This window comes from Colobus angolensis, unplaced genomic scaffold, assembly GCF_000951035.1.
Source record: "Colobus angolensis palliatus isolate OR3802 unplaced genomic scaffold, Cang.pa_1.0 Scaffold158, whole genome shotgun sequence".
Classification (NCBI taxonomy): domain Eukaryota; kingdom Metazoa; phylum Chordata; class Mammalia; order Primates; family Cercopithecidae; genus Colobus; species Colobus angolensis.
Genome location: NW_012114688.1, coordinates 9,412,563 through 9,434,465, shown reverse-complemented (window position 1 = coordinate 9,434,465; position 21,903 = coordinate 9,412,563). Strand labels below are relative to the sequence as shown.

Below are 21,903 nucleotides of genomic sequence, written 5' to 3'. Positions count from 1 at the left end.
TGTGAGAAGAGGGCCACTGTCTTCCATACCCCGGAATGGTAGATCCACTGATAGCTCACACTGTATGCCTGGAAAGGCTGCAGATACCAATGCCAGCCCATGAAAGCAGCCAGCAGGGAGGCTTTACCCCGCAAAGCCACTGGGGCAGAGCTGACCAAGACCGTGGGAACCTACGTCTTTTATCAGAGTGACCTGGATGTGAGATGTGGAGTCAAAAGAGTTCATTTTGGAGCTTTAAGATTTGACTGCCCCGTTGGATTTCAGACTTGCATGGGACCTGTAGCCCCTTTGTTTTGGCCAATTTCTCCCATTTGGAACAGCTGCATTTACCCATTTCCTGTACCCCCATTGTATCTAGGAAGTAACTAACTTGCTTTTGATTTTACAGGCTGATAGGCAGAAGGAACTTGCCTTGTCTCTGATGAGACTTTGGACTGTGAACTTTTGAGTTTATGCTGAAATTAGTTAAGATTTTGGGAGACTGTTGGGAAAGCAGGACGTGGTGGGAGGTAATTGAGTCATGGGGAAGAGAGTTCCCTTGCTGTTCTAGTGATAGTGAATAAGTCTCACTAGATCCGATGGTTTTATAAAAGGGAATTCCCCTGCACAAGCTCTCTTGTCTGCCACCATGTAAGACATGCCATTGCTTCCCCTTTGCCTTCCACCATGATTGTGAGACCTACCTAGCCATGTGGAACTGTGAGTCCATTAAACCTGTTTCCTTTATAAATTATCTAGTCGCCAGTATTTCTTCATAGCAGTATGAAAATGAACCAATACACCGGGTGTCAGGTAAATGTTTGAAATGTTTCATAATCTAACAAAAGGAGGGCGGTTCACCTAATGTTAATAAAACTAAACTCATTAAATTTCTAAAATCGCAACCCAAGCAAGAAAACCTAAATATGATACCATGCTATGTCTATCCAGATGTTTTTGTTTGCATATTTGGTTCCTTTGTTGAAGGCACTGAATCCCTACAGTAAGTATCATGAAGTATTTTTCTTTGTAGCTGAGGGATTTGTAAGATGAAAGGTCCTTAAACATGAAATGAGATCAGTGGTAAGCTCATGATTTAAATTGTTATTTGAAAAAATTGTTTGATCTGCTTCCTCCGGGGGAGGGGGGGAACATGGTGATATCTTAGATACAATGTGACAATACATTAATTTTTTTCTTTCTTAGTATCTAGATCATCATGGCGACCAGACAGAAGTTGATGAGAGCTGTTAGAGTTTTTGAATTTGGTGGACCAGAAGTCCTGAAATTGCAGTCAGATATTGCAGTACCAATTCCAAAAGACCATCAGGTAGAAATAAAATTACTTTATTGAGGCCATAATTATACTGAGTGTGAGTCTCTTACAAATAGTGTTCAAAAGAAGCAGAGTCACAATTATTTTTAAAGACACTGAATTAGGATGCAATTTACACTACATATACATATGGACATTGATAAAGTTAACATAAACCTGATAATTAGTGAAGTAGATGTATAAAAAAGAATAACCTTTGGTTATAAGAAAATTTTTGATGTAGGGAATGATCTATGTAGTGCAATAACTGGATTTTTCTCAATGGACACATAAGGAGTTTTGAATAAGTTATTCTATTACAAACATTCATGATTTTTATTTTTTGCATGCTGGGAAAACAATTTTCTTTTGCATTCATGCTTTTTCATGTGTGATTCATGAGAATTTAAGTGTATAGTTTAATCATCTCCAATTACTTTAATAATATACTTTTGATTTTAAATTATGTATTTTTATTAGTGCACCCTCCATGCCTCCCAAGTCTAATTTTCTTAGCAAGCCTATGAGAGTTTTTACAGTTTGGCTATAACCTATCTTTACAAATTTTTTTCTCATCACTCCCTCTCCATATAGAGATACAGTGCTGTAACAACATGAGATTTTGTCCAATTTCCTTAAGACTCCCTTTCATTCCTCTGTCTTTGCACATGCTATTGTTTTTTTACCCGAACTATCCTTTTTCTCTCATTCCTAATTTCTACTTATCTTTTAAACCCTAACTCAAATACCACTTCCTTTATAAAGCCTTCCCTTACTTTTATACCAGAGGTAATCATTCTGTGTTAATTAAGGTAAAATTATCTCCTACAATTGCTGTAACCTAAAAATTACAATGGTCCAGCCACGGATAATTATTTCTTATACACTGAATTTAAAAGTTCTCAAATGTGGGTGGGTAGCTGTTCTCCAACAGTGACTTAGGGACTCAGCTGCTTCTTTCATGTGGCTCTGCCACCCAACCCCTGTCTTCCAGGGTCTCCATGGAAGAGGAAAAGCACAGTGTGGCTTGGCTAGGAAGTTTTAATCAGTCAGGCCTGCAAGGGTCTGCTGTCACTTTTGCTAACGTTCCATTGGCTAGAACTCAGTCACTTGGCTAATTATAACCATGAGGGAGGCGAAGAAGCACCGCTTTTTCTGTATAACCCAGGAAAAAGAGAAAATGGGTTTGACGAACATACAGAGGTCTCTACCACATATCCCCTTAAATATTTCTTTCACTATTTTCCCCAAAATGTTTTTAATACAGTACATAGCCATTCTGTCATACTTATTTATGTTAGCTTGTAAAACTGGAATGTGAGCTTGTTGAAGGCAAGCACTTATTTGTTTTGCTTTTTTCTCCCATTTTGATAGCTCCCATAATCAGCACAGTCCTAGCATAAAGTTAAATGAATGCCTATATTCTTTCTGTGAACTAAAATACATTGTCATTGCAGGTTCTAATCAAGGTCCATGCATGTGGTGTCAACCCTGTGGAGACATACATTCGCTCTGGTACTCATAGTATAAAACCACTCTTACCCTATACTCCTGGCTCAGATGTGGCTGGCGTGATAGAAGCTGTTGGAGATAATGCATCTGCTTTCAAGGTATTGCATTTTTAATTATTTCTATTTGGCTTAATTTATTTCCTTAAAATATTTGAATATAGCTTTCAACTGCATCTTATTTAAGGCTTTAAAAGGCCCTGTTACACAATTTCTGCCACTTGGGAGACTCTTCTAGTCAAAAAAGAAATTAGATTTTATCCAGAGGCCTTATTTGTTTACTACTTTGTTGTGAATAGGTGCTGGATAATTTCTGTATCTTCATGTCCCCACAGAATGAACTGTGATTTTTTTGATTTAATAGAAATATGTAAGGAAAGAAAGCACACGAGGAAGTTAGACTATTTCCCAACTCTTGATGATACACAAGCTAATATAATTTTTAATTCCTTTTATAAATTTTGCTTAATAAGATAAAGAGAAAGTTAATTCTTTTGAAAAATAAGTAAAACATGAAAAAATGCAAGGTCACTGTACAATTTTGGAGCTCTGACTCAGTCACTGAAAATGTTATGATCAGGATATATATATATATATATATATGCCAAAAGACATATTCATAGTAGACTCATGTCCTAGCATCCTTCTTCATAATTCCTTGACCTACTCAACTTTGGCAGCACCTTACCAAAATTAGGTTGAGACAGAGAAGATTACTCTTCTCCTGTACAGGAAGACTGGCAAATTCATACAACTTTCCACTCCTCAGCCTGTGGCAACCTGGCTTCTGCCCCCATCGCTCCACTGAAAGGACTCTTGCTAATGTTACTAATGGCCTCTGTATTGCTGGAGTTAATGGGCCCTTTTATGTCATTATCTTTCTTGACTTCTCTGTGACATTTGACACTCTCAGCCACTTAACTTTTTCTTTAAAAAACTTTTTCTGCAGCTTCTGTGATATCCTTTTCTTCTGTTCTCCTCTCCCCTTCCTTTCTGGGCCTCCGTTTTCAGGCTTCTTTTTCTCTGGATATTCCTCAAATCTTGGTGTTGCCTAGGGCTCTCAGTCTCTATTTAGACTTCTGCTTTCTGTATTCTTTACCTTTTTTGCAATCTCATACACTCTCTTTGTTGCCATTATCACATGTTACATCTTTAGCATAGAATTTTCTGCTAAACTCTGGATCTGTGCTATCCAAAACGGTAGCCACTAGCCACATGTGGCAATTTAAAATTCAACTTAAATTCATATTGAAAATTCAGTTCCTGAGTCACTCTAGCAACATTTCAAATGCTTAATAGCCTCCTGTGTCCAGTGGCTGCCCTGCTGGACAGTGCAGATGTGAACATTTCCATCACTGCAGAGAGTTCTGTTGGAGACACTGGACTCACGTGGTCAACCTCCAGAAATCTCGTACAAAACGTGTCTAAAACTAGCTTATCTTTTCTCACTGCAGATAGTGCCTCTCTTGTGTGACTTTCCTGGTGACTTCTGGGATTTGAGGATTACTCCTCGCTTTCCCTTACTAGAACTGTTTTCTCTCTCCTTTCCATTTCCACTGCCAGTAGTTTAGTTCAGGCTATCTTACCTACTTAACTACACCCCTGACCTGGATTTCTATAATGGCTACGTAACTTTCTCTTTTCCCAGGAATTCATCCTTAATCTAGAATGAATCCTTTTATAAAGTTTAATTATGATTGTTTTACACCTCTGTTTTCATTCTTGCATCCATGTCTTATAGACTTCAGGAAGACTCTTAAAATTCCTTATTGTTACGAAATAAGACTGTTTCATGCTCTCTCCCATCTATTTTTCCAGTCTTACCTCCCACTCCTCTTCACAGTGTAGTTTATTCTTCAGTAATTAACTGTTTGTCCTTCCCTGCACATCCCATGCTCTCTCATCTCTGTGTTTTTGTTCATATTGGTTCTTCTAATTGACAAAATTTAATTGAAACTTATAAACATAGATTCAAAGAATTTTACACTTTAGCTTCAATTTCTTTTCATTTTATCTCCTGAAATGGTTACATACCACACGTTAGTCTGCTTACTCATTAGTAATAAATGCTGCTAATTTCTTGGCATTTATTGCTGTCCCTATCATTTTGCCAACTTTGTTTCCTTCACCCATAATGACTCTTCCCCATTCTAGTTTTCAAAATCTTGTCCTGTTCTTCAAGACTTACCTCAATTATTAGTTTCTCAATGAAGCTATTCCTAATTTCCTCTACTTAGAAGTGATTTCTTTCTTTTTCTTTTACCTATTCTCAGTGGCTCATCATGTTTGCCTTGCTTTTATAATTATTTCTATCGTTTGCTTTTCTCTCCTCCTAGAGTCTAGGATGCTTGACATTAGGGACAGTGGTATTGATGTCCCTCACATAACTTGAAATAATGCTTTCTATATTGTATATTCGCAGTAAATGTTTGAATTATATTGAAATCAATTTAACATGCTTTTTAGCTGTAAAAACAGGATTAATCTTCATCATATTTGACATTTCTAGGCAACCATATTAAGTGGTGGTACTTGTCTTTGATTCTTGGATGGCTTTTGAATCTTTTTTGTCTTTATCCGATAGCATTTCTACATTTTCAGATTTCTGTTAAAGTATACTGAGCAATCATTGCCTTAATAATTTGCCTCTTCTAAGGAATATTTACTTTTTTTAAGAAGGAGTTAAGCCTGGTGGTTACGGTGGGCAGTCCAATTTTCCTTAACATGTGGATTACATACTGGACCAATAATGCCTGGCTAGGGCATTACTTCACCCTGAGTCCTGCATCTGCTTTTAAATAGTGAGGTTCAACAGACATTTGTTGAGACTTTACTGTGTTTCTGGTGCCGTGACAAGAAGAAGCTGTCCTGGGTCATCTGCTGTCAGGGTCCTAGTATGGTTTTCTGCCTTTGGGTGTTTGCATGAGACATAGTGGCAATGCAAGGGTGAGGAAACTCATGGATGGGATTTAGAGTAGGTGTTTGGTGTGTGGAAGAAACTTCAGATTTTATTTGTTTCTTCTCCCCAGCATTTTGGGCAAAAATAACAGTTTATGTTGCCTGCTATTTGCTAGCTGCTTGATCTGAGGAAATTATTGAACTTCTTTGTTCCTCAATTTCCTCATCTGTGTAGTGGGGATTGCTCTAAAATAAGAGATAATAAACATGCCCACCTCACTGGCTGTTGTGAAGATGAAATTAGATAACATTCCAGAGACACTTAATGCAGTGCCTGACATAGCAAGCTCTTCATGGACTGAGCCATCAGCATCATCATGATGCCATTCAAGGAAGTTTATCCTTCCTTATGTTTTTTTCTGTTTTCCTTAGATTTTCTTGCCATCAGTTCCCATTATTAAATATTTTTAAACGTTCAGTATTTTAAAATGATTTATGGCTGGGCACTGTAGCTCACACCTGTAATCCCAGCACTTTGGGAGGCCGAGGTGGGCAGATCACGAGGTCAGGAGTTCAAGACCAGCCTGACCAACATGGTGAAACCCTGTCTCTACTAAAAATACAAAAATTAGCTGGGCGTGGTGGTGCGTGCCTGTAATGCCAGCTACTTGGGAGGCTGAGGCAGGAGAATTGCTTGAACCCGGGAGGCAGAGGTTGCAATGAGCTGAGAGCATGCCATTGTACTCCAGCCTGGGTGACAGAGCAAGACTCCAACTCACAAAACCAAAATTAGGCCGGGCGCGGTGGCTCAAGCCTGTAATCCCAGCACTTTGGGAGGCCGAGACGGGCGGATCACGAGGTCAGGAGATCGAGACCATCCTGGCTAACACGGTGAAACCCCGTCTCTACTAAAAAAAATACAAAAAACTAGCCGGGCGAGGTGGCGGGCGTCTGTAGTCCCAGCTACTCCGGAGGCTGAGGCAGGAGAATGGCGGGAACCTGGGAGGCGGAGCTTGCAGTGAGCTGAGATCCGACCACTGCACTGCAGCCCGGGTAACAGAGCGAGACTCCGTCTCAAAAAAAAGAAAAAAAAACCAAAATTATTTATATGAGACCCTAGATATAGAGAACAATAGATAAGTATTCACTTATTTCTTGTTATAAAGGATTATACCTATTTTGATGTAATATTTTTAGTCCTCCTGCATTTATTCATTTGTCTCTTCCCCTAGAAAGGTGACAGAGTTTTCACTAGCAGCACGATCTCTGGGGGCTATGCAGAGTATGCTCTTGCAGCAGACCACACTGTTTACAAACTACCTGAAAAACTGGACTTTAAACAAGGAGCTGCTATCGGTATCCCATATTTTACAGCCTATCGAGCTCTGATCCACAGGTAATAACACACTTTATCAATTTTATGGCCAATACCAAAAGAGGGCAGTGTTAACTGCCTCCCTTCTAGTTGTCTGTCCATTCATCTGTTCATTATTTTTGGTTACGTTACTTACCATTAAACATTTATATAATGGAAACTGTGAATTTGGGAAATTGTACTAATCACTGGGGATACAAAAAAGAGCGAACACTGTGTTCAAGATGCTCATAGTCTAGTAAGGGAAATGACATAAGAGTGATCATATTTATATATAATGTGGGAAGTACAGTGGTAGAAATGTGCATAGGGATATATAGGCTCAGAAGGCATGTGCCTGTGGTGATGAGGTAGGGCTTCCTGGCAAGGTGTAAGACTTACTATTTTCGTGGTGGCTAACACCTGTAATCCCAGAACTTTGGGAGGCCGAGACGGGCGGATCACCAGCTCAGGAGATCAGGACCATCTTGGCTAACACGATGAAACCCCATCTCTACTAAAACTACAAAAAATTAGCCAGGCGTGGTGGCGGGCACCTGTAGCCCCAGGTACTCAGGAGGCTGAGGCAGGAGAATGGCGTGAACCCAGGAGGCGGAGCTTGCAGTGAGCTGAGATCGTGCCACTGCATGCCAGCCTGGACGACAGAGCGAGACTCCGTCTCACAAAAAAAAAAAGAAAGGAAAAAAAAGACTTATTATTTTAACTTATTATTTTAAAGCCGTGGTTCAAGAATCTTGTTATCCATTAGAATCATCCAGGCAGCAATTTAATAGTACACTATAGGGCCCTACCCCAGACCCTCTGGTCAGTTTCCATAGCTGGTGCCTGAGAATCTATATTTTAATCCCGTCTACTAAGTATTTGAAAAGCATCAGAGGGAATTCACCTGAGGAAGGGTAACTAGAAGGAGAGAGGACATTCTAGACAATGGGGGTAGTATGGGGAAAAACAGTGTGGTATGTGGGAACAGCTATAGCAACTTGATTTTGTTAGAGAGGAAATTTCAAGAGAAGGAGTAGTGAAGAATAAAGTTGGAACAGAGTAATCTTTCAATAAATGTTAACTGTCATCAAATAGATAGAATTCAGATTGTAAAAGACAGATTATAGAGCTCATCTATTGCTCTGTAAAGGACTGGAAGTAATGAAATGCTTTATTGAGGAGACTACCATTGTGATATTTGTGTTTGATTAAGATCACTTATCTGCTGTGTGTAGAATGGATTTGAGGATAGGAATGGAGAGAGAGATAGGAGTGTCTTATAGGAGTCTCCACTAGACAAAATCCTTATGAGTCAGAGCAAGGGTTCTGGTAGAAGAAGTAAGTAGAGAGGAAAGAATAACTATTTAGTGGGGGTAAAATCACTAAATTTTGGTGGGATATTTGGGGGGATATTTGGGGGGATATTTGGTGATTATTTGCAGGTAGAGAATGAGGAAGAGCTTAAGAGTAGTCTAGCTTTTCTAGCTTGGTTCATGTTTACCTGTGACAAAGAAAAGAAGGAGAAAGTTTCAGAGGGAAGCTGTATTCAGTTTTGGATTTGAAATTGGGAGAGACACATCCTAATGGAGAGGTTCAGTAGCCTATTGGATAAAAAAGTCAGAAGCTTGAAGATTGGAGATAAAAATTTGGGGATAGCAGCATGTAGGTAAGAATTGACAAGATGAAAAGTGATTGAAATCCCTCAGGGATTGAGAACACTGGATTGAAAATAGAACCCTCGTGAACATCACCATTTAAGAATGTAGTGAGAGAAAAAGGATAGACTCGTAAGAGACTGAAAGGATTCCATGGCCAGCAGAATCTAGAGGTTATGGTATCCCTTAAGCATCCAGCGAATGCATGGGCTTTGAAGACAGAAAGGCCTGGGTTAATGTCTTCACATAGTGCTAGTTGTGTGACCTTGGTTAAGTTACTTAAACATCTCAGGTGCAGTTTACTGATTTGAGAAACATAGATAATAACAGCACCTACCTGCTAGGGTGTGGTAAGAATTATTTGGAGGTAATGTGTATAAAGTTCTTAGTACAGGGCTCGCACAGGTTCACAAGTTCACAACAATCACTGCTGGCAGCGTTAGGAGTGGCAATTGATATTGCTACTAAGGAGGGAGGCCAGCTGTCAAATGCAGCACAGAGGTCTGTTCAGAAACAAATAACAGTTGGGCCCAACAATTAAGAGGTCATTGGTGACATTAGTCAGTTCCTTTTCAATAGAATGGTGGGAAGAGCTTGATTGAGTGGATTGAGGAAGGAAGAGGAAATCAATTCCTTGAGTGACGACTATTCTTTTAAAAATCGGGGAGACAAGGAAGAGAGAGTAGAAGGTTACCTGAGGAGAGTATGTGGGAAAAAGGGATTTTTTTTTTTTTAAGAATAGGCAAGACTTGAACATATTTACAGATCGAAAAAAATCTGCATAAGGTAAGATGGAAAGGACTTAGGACATAGGTAGAGAGACTGGCTTCTGGTATGGAAAGGATAGCTTATCCGTAAAACCTAGAAGGCGTAAAGATGATACAATTATGGAAACATTTATGGGTAGGGAGGTGAAGTGTTGAAGGTACTTGTATGTCATTGCCTCACTTTTCACAATTAAGTAGGAGGCAAAAAGTGATATTTTAACAATCAAAGCTGAAGTGGCACCAAAATGCATGGTCATGTGATTTTTTTTTTTTTTTCTATAATACTTAGTCATTTGGATAAAGTATCAAGGAAGCTAGATTTGAACATTAATCCAGGGCTGGAATATTGGTGGCAAAATGGAATGGTGCAAAGGAAATGAGAGCACAGGCGACTGTGGGAAGAGGAGGTTGGGCAATCTACTATGGAATCCAGGCTGAGGAGGGATGGAAGGCCAGGAGCAGCAAGTGGGCAGAAATGGAGCTGTTGAGAGTCAGTAATCTCTGCATAGTTGAAGAAAGATTTTGAGAGAATATGGGTTTTCAGAATTAGGATAGATTAGTGTCATAATCCTGATTATTGGCATCTGATACTTCTCAGGGGGAATGGTTGCTGGTAGTTATAGCCCTGGGAGAGAGTGGCTGTAAGTGGAGGAAAATTCAGGAACTGTGGTGCTTGATTTTCTGGGGAATGCTGAATCTCCTTGATTGGAGCTGGATTTGGGGTGGAAGAGAAAGGCTGTGTGCCAGGTCTTAGTCTTTAGTGACTAGAAGATGGTAGGGAACAGCAGCATGGAAGGCCAGGCTGAGTGCTGTGAGCGCCAGGGAAGATGACTGTATTAGTCGGGGTCCTGCAGAGAAGCAAACAACAAGATGTGTGTCTCTCTGTCTGCCTGTCTATCAGTCAATCATCTATCTATTTGATCGACCTAATCTATCATTTATCTCTGTATAAATTCCTTAAGAGTCAGTCACTGTGTACACACACACACACACACACACACGTGCGCACGCACACAGATTGATTCATTTTAAAGAGTTGGCCCATGAAATTGTGGAGGACTGGTGAGTCTAAAATGTGTTGCGGTGGGCCAGCAGGCTGGAGACGCAAGGAAGAGGTGCAGTTTAAGTCCCTAGAAAGTTTGCTGGCTGAATTTACTCTTGCTCATCAGAGGTCAGTCTTTGAGAACAAAAGCCTTCAGCTGATTGGATGAGGCACACCCACATTCTAGAGAAAAAACACTGTTACAGAAACATCCAGAGTAATGTTGGAACAAATATCGGATTCCTTGGTCCAGTCAAGTTGACACATAAAATTAACTGTCACAGAGACTCTGCACAAGGATTGAGGAAAGGATTTGCCTGCTTTTTCTCCCCTCACCCCAGGCCTAGGGATTTTTATGAGAATGTGTCTTTAGTGTTTGAGGGGCATCGTATAAGAATTTTTGAAAAATTTCGTTGGGAGGTATTTCATATCCCATAGTTTAACACTAGTGATCCTATCCCCTTATGTTTATGTTTTACTTTAACATATTGTCCTCAGTCTCTTTAGCTCCAAGCAAGAGTGTGGGAGAAAGCTTCTCTTATTGCTCATTGTTGCCACTTCTCAGTTGTTGGTACACAGCTGGGAGCAGGACTCTGGTTACTGTGTTCTCTTTCCCAGATGGAGCATAATGTTCCATAATGTCTCTACAGTGTGGCCACCCCACATTGTTCGAGGAAGTAAGAGATCCTTTCTGAGAGTCAGATCTGGATCCCACAGCATCTGCTGGCTTGTGACATTGGCACTGTCCATCTGGAATAGTGAGGCATCCCCTCATGCCTTGCTGCATGTCCCTTCTTTTCAGTATATACTAGAAAAGTAGTCATATGAACCAGAAGTAAAAAGAAAATACCATTTCACCAGAGAATCTGGACATTTTAGGGGATGACATGGGAATCTTTGTGATAGGATTTATTGCATTTCCTACTCTCTGACCTTTGCTGACTCAGCTTTGCTCTCTGAAGTGAGAGTACAAGGCTGGTGCAACCTGATGTTCGGAGACATGGAGAAGAAAAAAATACTTTCTTTCCTCGGGCAAAAAGATAGCTACTGTGTTTACTTGGACATTACTCTAGACCACAGAATAAAGACTGAGCTATAATAAACCTGCTTTGAGGCCCTTTCTGTGGGGATATACGGGAATGAGAGATTCCAGATCCTCCAGGCTCAGCAGTTTCACTTCATGACCTACAAGGACTGTAGCTACTCAGAAGTAGCGCCGCATAGTGATCCCAGTGTCCTGCAGCATAGTGCCTGGAACATAAAGACTCCCAATAAATACTTGTTAAAGAAATAAATGAATTGAAGGCTTTGTTTATTCTGTGAAGCTTAGGGAATATTTGGGGCTGTATATCAGGTTGCATTTTCTCTTTGTGTTAGTGTTAGCCAGACTAAGGGTAGAAATTCCTTAAGATGATGAAAACACCTAAGATTAATTAGCTTCAAAATATAAGGTGATGTAACTTATACTTTCTTTTGCAGTGCCCGTGTGAAAGCTGGAGAAAGTGTTCTGGTTCATGGGGCGAGTGGAGGAGTAAGTATTTTTTTTAGTGTATTTTGAAACAAGCTTGAGTTTATTCCATTATAGTTCCTTTGGTCATTTTTAAAAGTCAGATTTATAAATATAGTCAAAGATGCTTTTTTTCTTTATGTAGTAAAGCTTTTTGATTTTGGTCTTCTGAAGGTGATATTTAGTCATTAGTTTAGCATTTCTTGGTTAATAAACCCAACAGAGCACCCCTTCAAAAATATGTTAGATTTCCCACCTGTAGTGGGTGTGGACTAAGATAAACTGGCCTTGTTTTTGCCTTCAAGTAGCATATAAAAATATTTATTTAGAATTTTAAACAGTTCTTTAAGGTTGATGTTAATTCCATATTCCCTTAGATAAGGAAACTAAGGCTCATTAAAGCTTACCTATGTTGCCCCAGACAGCACGGTAAAGTTACACTGTGAATTCTTAGTCCTTTCTATCTCCCTTCTGCTGCTTGCCTGCTGTGCTTTGATGACATTCATGGAGTGCAGTATACAGGCCTGTCCTTAACACCACAACCCATGGCTGAAAATGCTAATGTGGGGGAATGGGGGAGGAGGACTCTGAACTTAAAATAAGCCCTTCAGTGAAATCATCCAACACAGGGCTATGAGAAACCTCTTCAAGAAACTAGCTGCCAATCTGCCTCTCAGGAGCTTAGAGCGAAAAGTTAGAGCTCTGCAGTTAGAATTTAACAAGAAATCCACATGAACTCTATCAATAGATGCTTTGGAAATTTTGGAGATAAGATTTTGCATTTTAAAAATAAAAGGCCTGGGGCTAGATACTTACTTTGAGGATGCTGTTAACCCTTACAGAGCACTGTGTATTCTGGAGAGTGGATTGAAAGAAATAACATATTAAATGGCACGTTGTCCCCTGAATAATGATTGGTATCTTGAAAATGTGAATTTACCTTTAAAAGTAAAAGGACAGGTAGCTTCAGTCCTTTTTGTCTCTGTTTCTTTAGGTAGATGTGAGGTTTCACACCTAGCTTCCTACATTTCCAATAGGTCAATTCTAAAGGATTTCACAGATCAGACAATTTATTAAAAAACACCAAGATTGTCTTTATGGGGCTCGAGAAAATATGACAGATACACCTTGTCCAAAACTCCCATTGTTTAACTTCACTGAAGGCTATTTTTTGGTTAAATTAAATTTAACCCTAAATAACTAAAGGATCTGTCAAACACATACATTTATTTAAATTACCCTGGCTTTCAGAGAGCTAACATCATGCTCTGTGCAGAAGGGAAAGATTTCAGTAGAAAGGGGAGAGAAGAGTTTAAAGAAAATCTCTTTATATTCCCTTTACCCTCTTGTAAAAAGCCCAGTTGCTTCACCATGATTGTTTTTTTAAGGTAAAATCCACACTGTTCTCTGAGCTGGCTGAGTTTGTTAAATCCTCGGCTGGCAGGGATAGGCTGTCGACCTGGTATGTGAAGTGCTTCTGATCCTCCCTGTCCTATCAGAGGGAAACAGTACTGGGTTTTGCCTTGGGTCTGTTTGTACTTTCTGCCCTCATTTAATTCAAATTCCTTGGGGATTATGTTGTGTGTTTAAAATGGTGTGGAATTTATGAACACAGCTATTATCCAGATATGTTGGTGAGGAGTGCCCTATTTTAGTGTTAGCAAAATAAGTAGAAGAAAAATAGTTGACACATAATGGTGCATAATCTGTCAAAGGAGTATTGCTGGTATAATTGTTGACAAGAATAGAATAAACAGTGCCTTTTTAAAAGCGCTATTGAGTACCCTTTTAAAGCAGTTAGAACATCAGGAGATGTAGTTACATTAGCTTTTTAAAGTATGGTTTTATTAGAGGTCTTTTATTTAAATTTGAAAATTAAAGTAGAAAATCAGTTGGGCCCACCCCATATTGGATTGTGTTTTATCTAATTGGATGTCTCTCTCCTCCGTCAGACAGTGAGTTCCATGTATTCGTTTGTTTCAGTTAAGCAAATTCCTGCCATAACCTGACTGAGTCCAGCCTTGTTATTCCCATGTGCCATATAATCTTGAAGGTCCATTTCAGGCCTGGAAATCTGTTACAACTTTAATCTGTTTCTATCATTTTTCATCTTAATTCTTTTCTTGCCCAACCCAGTCCTCCCTGTAAATCACTGGTTATGAGTAGTGGATGATTTTGTATCATTTCTCCTTCCGCTCTGGAACATTTGGCAATGTCTGAAGACATATTTGGTTGTCACAACTTGGGGAAGGGTTTCTGGCATCTAGGGGGTAGATACTCTTCAATACATGGGATAGTCTCCCACAGCAAATAATTATCTGGCCCAAAATGTCAATAGTGCCAAGTTTGGGAAACTCTGTTCTCAATGTATGTGACACTTATTTGTATAATCATTTGTCATCTAATCAGACATATTTCCTAGTATTGTTATTTAAATAATTGCTGTTTTGTCTGTCTTCTTAAACTACTTTGATTTCTCTTTTATGCTAAGCTAAGCACATTTATCTGGTATTCTAGTGATTTCTTACAATCCCAGCACTTTGGGAGGCTGGGATTTTGCCAGGTTGCCCAGATTGATCTCGAATTCCTGACCCCAGGTGATCCACCCACTTCAGCCTCCCAAAGTGCTGGGATTACAGGCATGAGCCACCATGTTCCACTTAATCCTTTGGCTTTAAATACCGTCTGTAAGATAATGAATCTTTAATATATATCTCCAACTGAACTCCTTTGACTCCATACTCATATTCACCTGATTGCTGAATATCTTCGCCTTTAAGTAGATGAGCACTGTACAGCTCAGCATGTTCCAAGTGGTTCTTTTATTTTTATTTTTTAGAGACAGAGTCTTGTTCCGTTACCCAGGCTACAGTGCAGTGCAGTGTATGAGCACTGCAACCTCAAACTCCTCAAAGTCCTGGGCCCAAGCAGTCCTCCCGCCTCAGCCTCCCACATAGCTGGGATTACAGGCATGCACCACTACCTTTGGCAAAATGAAATCTGGAGATTTTCACAAACTTAGTGCTCTCCAGTCTCCTTCTCAGTTACTCTACCCAGTTAATCTGGCCAAAGACATAGGAGACATCCTGTATTTTTCTCTTTTCCTCATCTCTCGCATTCAATCTGTGAGGAAGTCGCTTTAGCTTACTTCTAAACTATATCTGAATTTGTTTATTTTTTCCAGTGCCACCACCTTTGTTCAAGCCAGCTTTATCTCTTATCTAGACTGTTCTAACAGCTACAAACTGATCTTCCTCTTCCCATTTTCCTCACTGCCTTCGTTATGCCTCACATGTAATTGGAGCAGCCTTTTTAAAGCCTGAGTCAGCCAGATCATTTCCTAGCTTAAGCTCTCCAGTGGTTCTGCATAGTTTTTAATATACTCAAAAGTCTCTACCTTCACCCCTCAGATCCTATGTGACTCGGCCTTTCTGGCCTCATCTTCGACCCTTTCGCACATGCCCCTCCCTGAACCACACTGCCCCTCTTTCTGTTCTTTGACCCCAACTGCATTCCCAGCTCCCCAGGTTAGCCGTGGCCATTCACTCTGCCCACGGCATCGTCCACATGGCGGATCGGATGTTCTTGTGGCTTGTTCCTCACTTTTTTCAGGTCTCGTTTTTTCAGAGTGACCCTTCCTGATGACCTAAATAGCCCCTATTCCTATCTCTCTAACCCAACAGCCAGTCTTATTTTTTCTTAGGGCTTTTATTTCCTGAATTTATTTTATTCATTCAATTTGTTCATATGACGATTATCTTCCTCCATCCTTAGAATGTAAATTTCTTTCTTACATTAAGTACCATGTCTAGCACATCGTAAACACTCTGTAAACCATATGGATGAATTAGTTAATTTGTCCACATACCTGTCTCTTCTCCTTAAATGGTAGAAGCCTTACATTTGTTATTTAGAATTTTGTATGCACAAAGAAGTCAGAGAGCATGTTCTGATCATCTTTAAACCCTGCAAACATATTGATACAGTGGTTAAAAACTCAAGTTCTGCAGTCAGACTGGTCTAGCCCCTGTTTCCATCTCTGCATGTGACTTGGCCAAATTACTTATAATTTGAAGCTTCAACTTGCTTATCTGTAAAATAGGGACAATAATAGTATCTACTTTATAGGGTCATTGTGAGAATAAAATAAAACAATATGTAGAAATTATTTAGTATGGTTCCTGGAATATTTTAAATGCTCAATTAAAGTTAGCTATTTTTCTTATTTCTTCATTTACACTCTTAAGTTCCTTAAAGTTAGGGTGGGTCCTATAGGAGTCTTAAGTTCCTTATATGTATTTAAGTGTTTGCAGGAATGTAGAGAATATGTAACTCTTGGGTTGTATTTGTTTTTCAGGTTGGATTAGCAGCATGCCAGATTTCTAGAGCTTATGGCTTAAAGGTTTTGGGCACTGCTGGTACTGAGGAAGGACAAAAGATTGTTTTGCAAAATGGAGCCCATGAAGTGTTCAATCACAGAGAAGTGAATTATATTGATAAAATTAAGGTAAAATTTTCCACCATTTTATAAAAGTCAAGCTTTGTTCCTTGGAGACTTACGTGGTTTTTTAATACGTTTTTAACCAACTACTCCCTTAAAGCTGTTTGCTTCCATTTTTCAGTGCCTAGATGAATTTTTATGCGTGTTTTAAAACTTTAATTTATTTAAAAAACAGAGATGTCTAAGTTTTAAACCGTCACTATCATTTTTGTATTGTTTATGTGTGTTAAGTAGAATATAACTTCTCTAGAATCTTATAGCTATAAAAATTGATTTTTTTAATGCAAATAACTTTTTAAGTAAAGCTGCAGCTTTGTATTTGCAGCTGTGAGGTATTCTTAATATAATTTCAACTGATGTGAATTCTCCATGGAAGGTGAGATATCCATAGATTACAAACCGGATCTGTGTGTCCCAGGGAATGAAGTTCATTTGTTAGATGGATGTTTTGGAGGAATAATCACTACTGCATCCAAAATGGTGAGGTGGCATTTAGTTAGTTGCTGCATTTAACAGAATTCAAGCAGATTCTGAAGTTCTTCACTTGTACTATAGTAGCAATTTGATAAACACTTGTTGCTTTGCTAATCCTCAACCACTTCCTCATGTTAGGGAGCTTAGAATTTCCCAAATATTGAGTACTGTGTAAACTAGATCATTACAAATGAAGGAAAAAATAGGAGTGAGAATTTATTACGTTTTTGGCAATCATCTTACCAAAAAGCCCAGCAAAAGCACTCCTTTGTTATACGTCTGGGAAACCTAAGATCTAGCACTCACTGCTGATACCATTATCCAAGAATATTCACAAAGATGAAAAATGGCTCGTTATTTTAAGAGTATGGTTTTTGTTTAGCAATAATCTAATTTTAAGATCATGAGGTCTTGGGAGCTTCAACTGACTCCTTCTGCTTAAGTCTCTCCCATTCTCAAAAACATTCTCTTAACCTTTATCTTACGCCCCCCCACCTCCTCTTTCCCACAAAACTTCTTGAAAAAGTAGTATTTATTGGTTTTACTTCCTTACCATCCATCACTTCTCACTGCAGTTTTGCTTATAGCCCAAGTATTTATACTGCTTCTCAGAGGTCACTGAGAAGCTCCTAATTAACAGTCTGCTGGTCTTCTTTCAGTCCTCACCTTGTTTGATTTTTCAGGAGCATATGACCCTGACCACATTGAAACTGGTTCTCTTCTTACTTTCCTGACTTTTCACTTTCAGTCTCCCCCTCTTCATGTTATTTAATATTCATATTCCTTAGGTTGTTTTTGCTTGGTCTCACATCTTCCGTGGTGCTAGACTTTCATCCTGATCAGTCTCATATACTCTTGTGGCTCCCTTAATACCCATATGCTGTTGATTTCCAAAACTGTCTTTGGCGTGAGTTGACTTCCTTCATGCCATCAACCCGCTAGACATTGCTACTCATCTGGTCGCCCAAGAGAGAAACCCTCATTTTATTTGTTTTTCCTGTCTTTTAATTATCATTCTCCCTCATACCCAGCAAGTTGGTTACCTCATTTTATCAATTTCTTCTCTGACATGCCTTTCAGATGTGTTTCCTTATCTCTATTCCACTCACCACCATAACTTAGTTTAGGCCTCAGTTTCTCCAGCCTTGACTGTTATTCATAACTAAACTAATATCCCCTTTTATCTATGCTGTTATCTCCCTCTTAAAAAAAAAACTCCAGAAACAACTAAAATGGAAGCTTTATGAGGACAAGAGTTTTGTCTCTCTGTTCCCTACTGTACTTGCACGTACAGTAATAAACAGCTGTAGAAAACAGCAACAACAACAACAAAAACGCAATCCAAATCCTTTAACATGGCATTCACTGTATTTTCACTATCTGTCCCAACTTACAGTCTCCTCTCTCCTACCTCTTCCTCTCCCTGCCACTCCCCCTTACCTGATTACATACTTCAGCTCTGCTTGTATTACAGTCCTGTGGTCTCAGCCCCCTCCATCTTTGCTTTTCTGTTTCTTTGGTCCAGACTGACTCAGCCTCAGATCTAACTTCCCCTTACTCATCCTCCTTTCTTTTGGCTTAGGAAACTCCTATTCATCCCTCAGCGCCAAGTTCATCGTGTCTGTGGAACTTTCTCTGACCGTGGCAGGCAATCAAACTTTAACCTTTTTTCTCTGTATTGTATGATTTATTTCTGCTAATGTGTTACTTAGCCCATTGCATTATAGCTATGACTGTAGTATTTCCCATCTTTCTCACTAGTTTTGTTTTCAGCTCCCTTTGTTTGTCTTTGCATTCCTAGTACCTAGTGTAATCCCTGGCACAAGAATTCATTTGTGTGTGTGTGTTAAATAAAATGAATATAATGTAGATGTGTGTAGCTTTTTGTAAGAGCCAGCATCCATCATCCAAGAGCCCAAAAGAATTAGTGCGTCAAACAGATTATAAACCATTTAGAACAAAACCAGATGCACTAAAACAACAAAAATCATGCAAAACCAAACAGCTAATGATATTTTCTTTTGCTTTTTGTTTATTAATAAAAATGGGAGCCCCCTGGGGCTTTGGGACTTTTGATTTGTTGTTTCTTTATGAAATTTTATTTTAAAGATAGAAAATTTTCAGCTAAGGAAAAGTGTTTTATACTCAAGTTGAGTCTAGCACCTGAAAATTCCAGGCAAATTTTATTTCATTACAGCAATGTATTTAGTACAAATCTTTATCATTTTAGATGTTCTAGCTGGTACCTTGGAATTACATCATAATTATATAATTAGATTATTTAAAATTTTGCATTATTAGTTTCAAAGATGTAGCATTTATATATCATTTGAAACATATTTTTATAATATCTTGTACAGATAGTAGCTATTTTACAGTTTTTCACTTGCTATCTTACTCTACATTTCTCTTTTATTATATAGAAATATGTTGGTGAGAAAGGAATTGATGTAATTATTGAAATGTTAGCTAATGTAAATCTTAGTAAAGACTTGAGTCTTCTGTCACATAGAGGACGAGTGATCGTAAGTATTCCTCTTCTTTTTTTTTTTTTTTTTTTACCACTTTAATGTTTTACCACAATTTAACACTATTTTGCAGTAATCTTTAACTGTAGACTTGCTGTTTTTCATATTAGGTTGTTGGCAACAGAGGTACTATTGAAATAAACCCACGGGACACCATGGCAAAGGAGTCGAGTATAATTGGAGTTACTCTCTTTTCCTCAACCAAGGTAGGAAAAGAAGTACTTCTGATTTTGATAACTTAAACATTGGTACAGTTTGCATAGATGTTAAACTTAGTTATATGACTAGAGGGAGTTGGTAAGGATTAGTCACCAGAAGGGCAGCTAGGGTGACAATATAATTTATATCCAAGTAAGCATACCTTTTGAGATAGAAATGTGATACTAGTAATTATTTCAGGACAATAGGTGTTTTGTACACTAACACTGTCTCGGGCAGATGGGATTTATGGTTATCATGTAGAGAACTACTTTTTCTATTGTTATGGACAAGTTCACGGAAGTCACACATTTGTAAGAGACTATAATATAACACTTAGATTCTGAAGTTTTTTTAATGCTTCTGAAAATTAAATCATGGTTCACTACAAAAAGAAATTTATTTTTCCTTTTTCTTAGGAGGAATTTCAGCAATATGCAGCAGCCCTTCAAGCTGGAATGGAAATTGGCTGGTTGAAACCTGTAATAGGTTCTCAATATCCGTTGGAGAAGGTGGCCGAGGCTCATAAAGATATCATTCATGGCAGTGGGGCTACTGGAAAAATGATTCTTCTCTTATGATTAATTCTTTCATGGATTTCCTGTGTAATCAGAGGTACTGTCTTTCCCCCAGTTATACTTACCCTATCTTTTCTTTAATTAATACTCAATTTCATGAGTTTCTTACATGAAAAAATAGGATTTTTCTTTAGAGAGCAGAGGCAGAAGAGTAAAATTCATCGTGTAGCTAGCAATATTTTTTGTATGCCATCTATTTCAAATCAAGGAGTCGTCATAGTAGGAAATAGCATGTTAGTCATCGTTTGGCATGAGGGTGCATTCCAGTAATTCTTAATTGATACTTGATTAGTTCCATACCTTTGATTAAAACATGCTAGTTCAAAATAAGACTGCTCAGTTTCCAAGGGTTTTCAAGCCTACTTACCTTTGTAAAGGTTCTCTAGTCTCTGATTAGCCATGGCTGTATTGGACTTTGAACATTTTCTGGACTCAAAACCTCTACTCTAAACTAACCTCATTTGGATGTGTAAGTCTTTTGTAAAGGCAAGAATAAATAATGTCCAGGACAATTTATTAGTTTTCTCAGTATTTTCCCAAATATTAGAATATTTACTTCATTATTGGTTGGCTACCAATGACCCCGTATGTTCTGTGAGAATACGAGCTTTATCTTTGATATACTACATAGTCTCCAAATAGGTAATACTTCTCAATTGATTAGATTTTCAGAGTAGATTTAGAGTTATCTGTTTGGTGAGGGTCATATATTTTGTTGAAATAATTAAACTCACAAATTTGATAAATTAAGAATTATCTGCATTTGTCTCAATAATGTGTAATAAAGTCTATAGAAAATCAAAACCTGCTTTTCCAGTTTTTATAGTATTTGTCTCTCATCACTTCTGCATAGCTCCTGACAGTTACTTCTTAACAGTGTTCTATGCTGGAAGCCTTTATCTAAACTAAATACAGGGATGACCTCTTAGCAATCTTACCATCAATACTATATTCAAGGAAATAAAAGTTTGATTATTTGTTATTTTTGTTTTTCATCACATGAGCACATCCTTTTGTCTTGTCACATTATGTGGTTGATTGTTTTGACCTGATTAGTTCTGTTGAATGACAATTTCTGGCTTGAACATGGAATCCTGTTTCAGTAATGAACAGAAAACACTGCTAATTTCTATAGTTGAAGAATATCATTGGCTTCTGGCTATATGTGCCGTGACTGAAACGTTTTTGCTATTAGCATTTTCCAAGTTTATCCACTGTTTCTCTAGGTTAAATGCCCTGTAAAATTACTTAAAAAAAAAAGAAAAGTGTTAAGGCAATGCCATCAATATAGGCTAGCATTTTATGTGCATCCTAAAATGGAGGATTCCTTTCCATGCAACAAGGTAAAAGAATAATTATTCTGTAAAAGTCAGTTTAATCTGTTTGTACATTTGCCTCATCTATAGAAAGAGCTAAAGCATACAGATGACTTAACACTTCAAAATACATCGATACAGTTTAATTAATTTTGAAGGCAAAACTAGCAAAACTGTATGCATTAACTACCCTTTTTATGAATATGTAGCACTGGGTATGTTCTCTGCATAAATCTCTGTGGTTTTAGTCTTGTTCCAACTTTCAGCCAACTGCATTCAC

General features: G+C 38.4%; 1 protein-coding gene across 4 annotated transcripts in view; it reads left to right on the top strand.

The window, feature by feature from the left end:
• CRYZ (crystallin, zeta (quinone reductase)) overlaps window positions 1-21,106 on the top strand; it is a 28,229-nt gene extending 7,123 nt beyond the window's left edge. For 2 of the 4 annotated variants that reach the window (XM_011936925.1, XM_011936926.1), the window contains 8 exons: window positions 1,186-1,309; window positions 2,752-2,904; window positions 6,933-7,096; window positions 12,001-12,052; window positions 16,386-16,535; window positions 19,427-19,528; window positions 19,642-19,737; window positions 20,149-21,106. In XM_011936925.1, the coding sequence (XP_011792315.1) occupies window positions 1,199-1,309; window positions 2,752-2,904; window positions 6,933-7,096; window positions 12,001-12,052; window positions 16,386-16,535; window positions 19,427-19,528; window positions 19,642-19,737; window positions 20,149-20,310 (990 nt within the window). In that variant the 5' untranslated portion in view covers window positions 1,186-1,198 and the 3' untranslated portion in view covers window positions 20,311-21,106. The remainder of the gene's footprint in view (window positions 1-1,185; window positions 1,310-2,751; window positions 2,905-6,932; window positions 7,097-12,000; window positions 12,053-16,385; window positions 16,536-19,426; window positions 19,529-19,641; window positions 19,738-20,148) is intronic. The other 2 variants (XM_011936928.1, XM_011936929.1) reach the window with 2 other exon arrangements.
• Window positions 21,107-21,903: the final 797 nt, after the last annotated feature.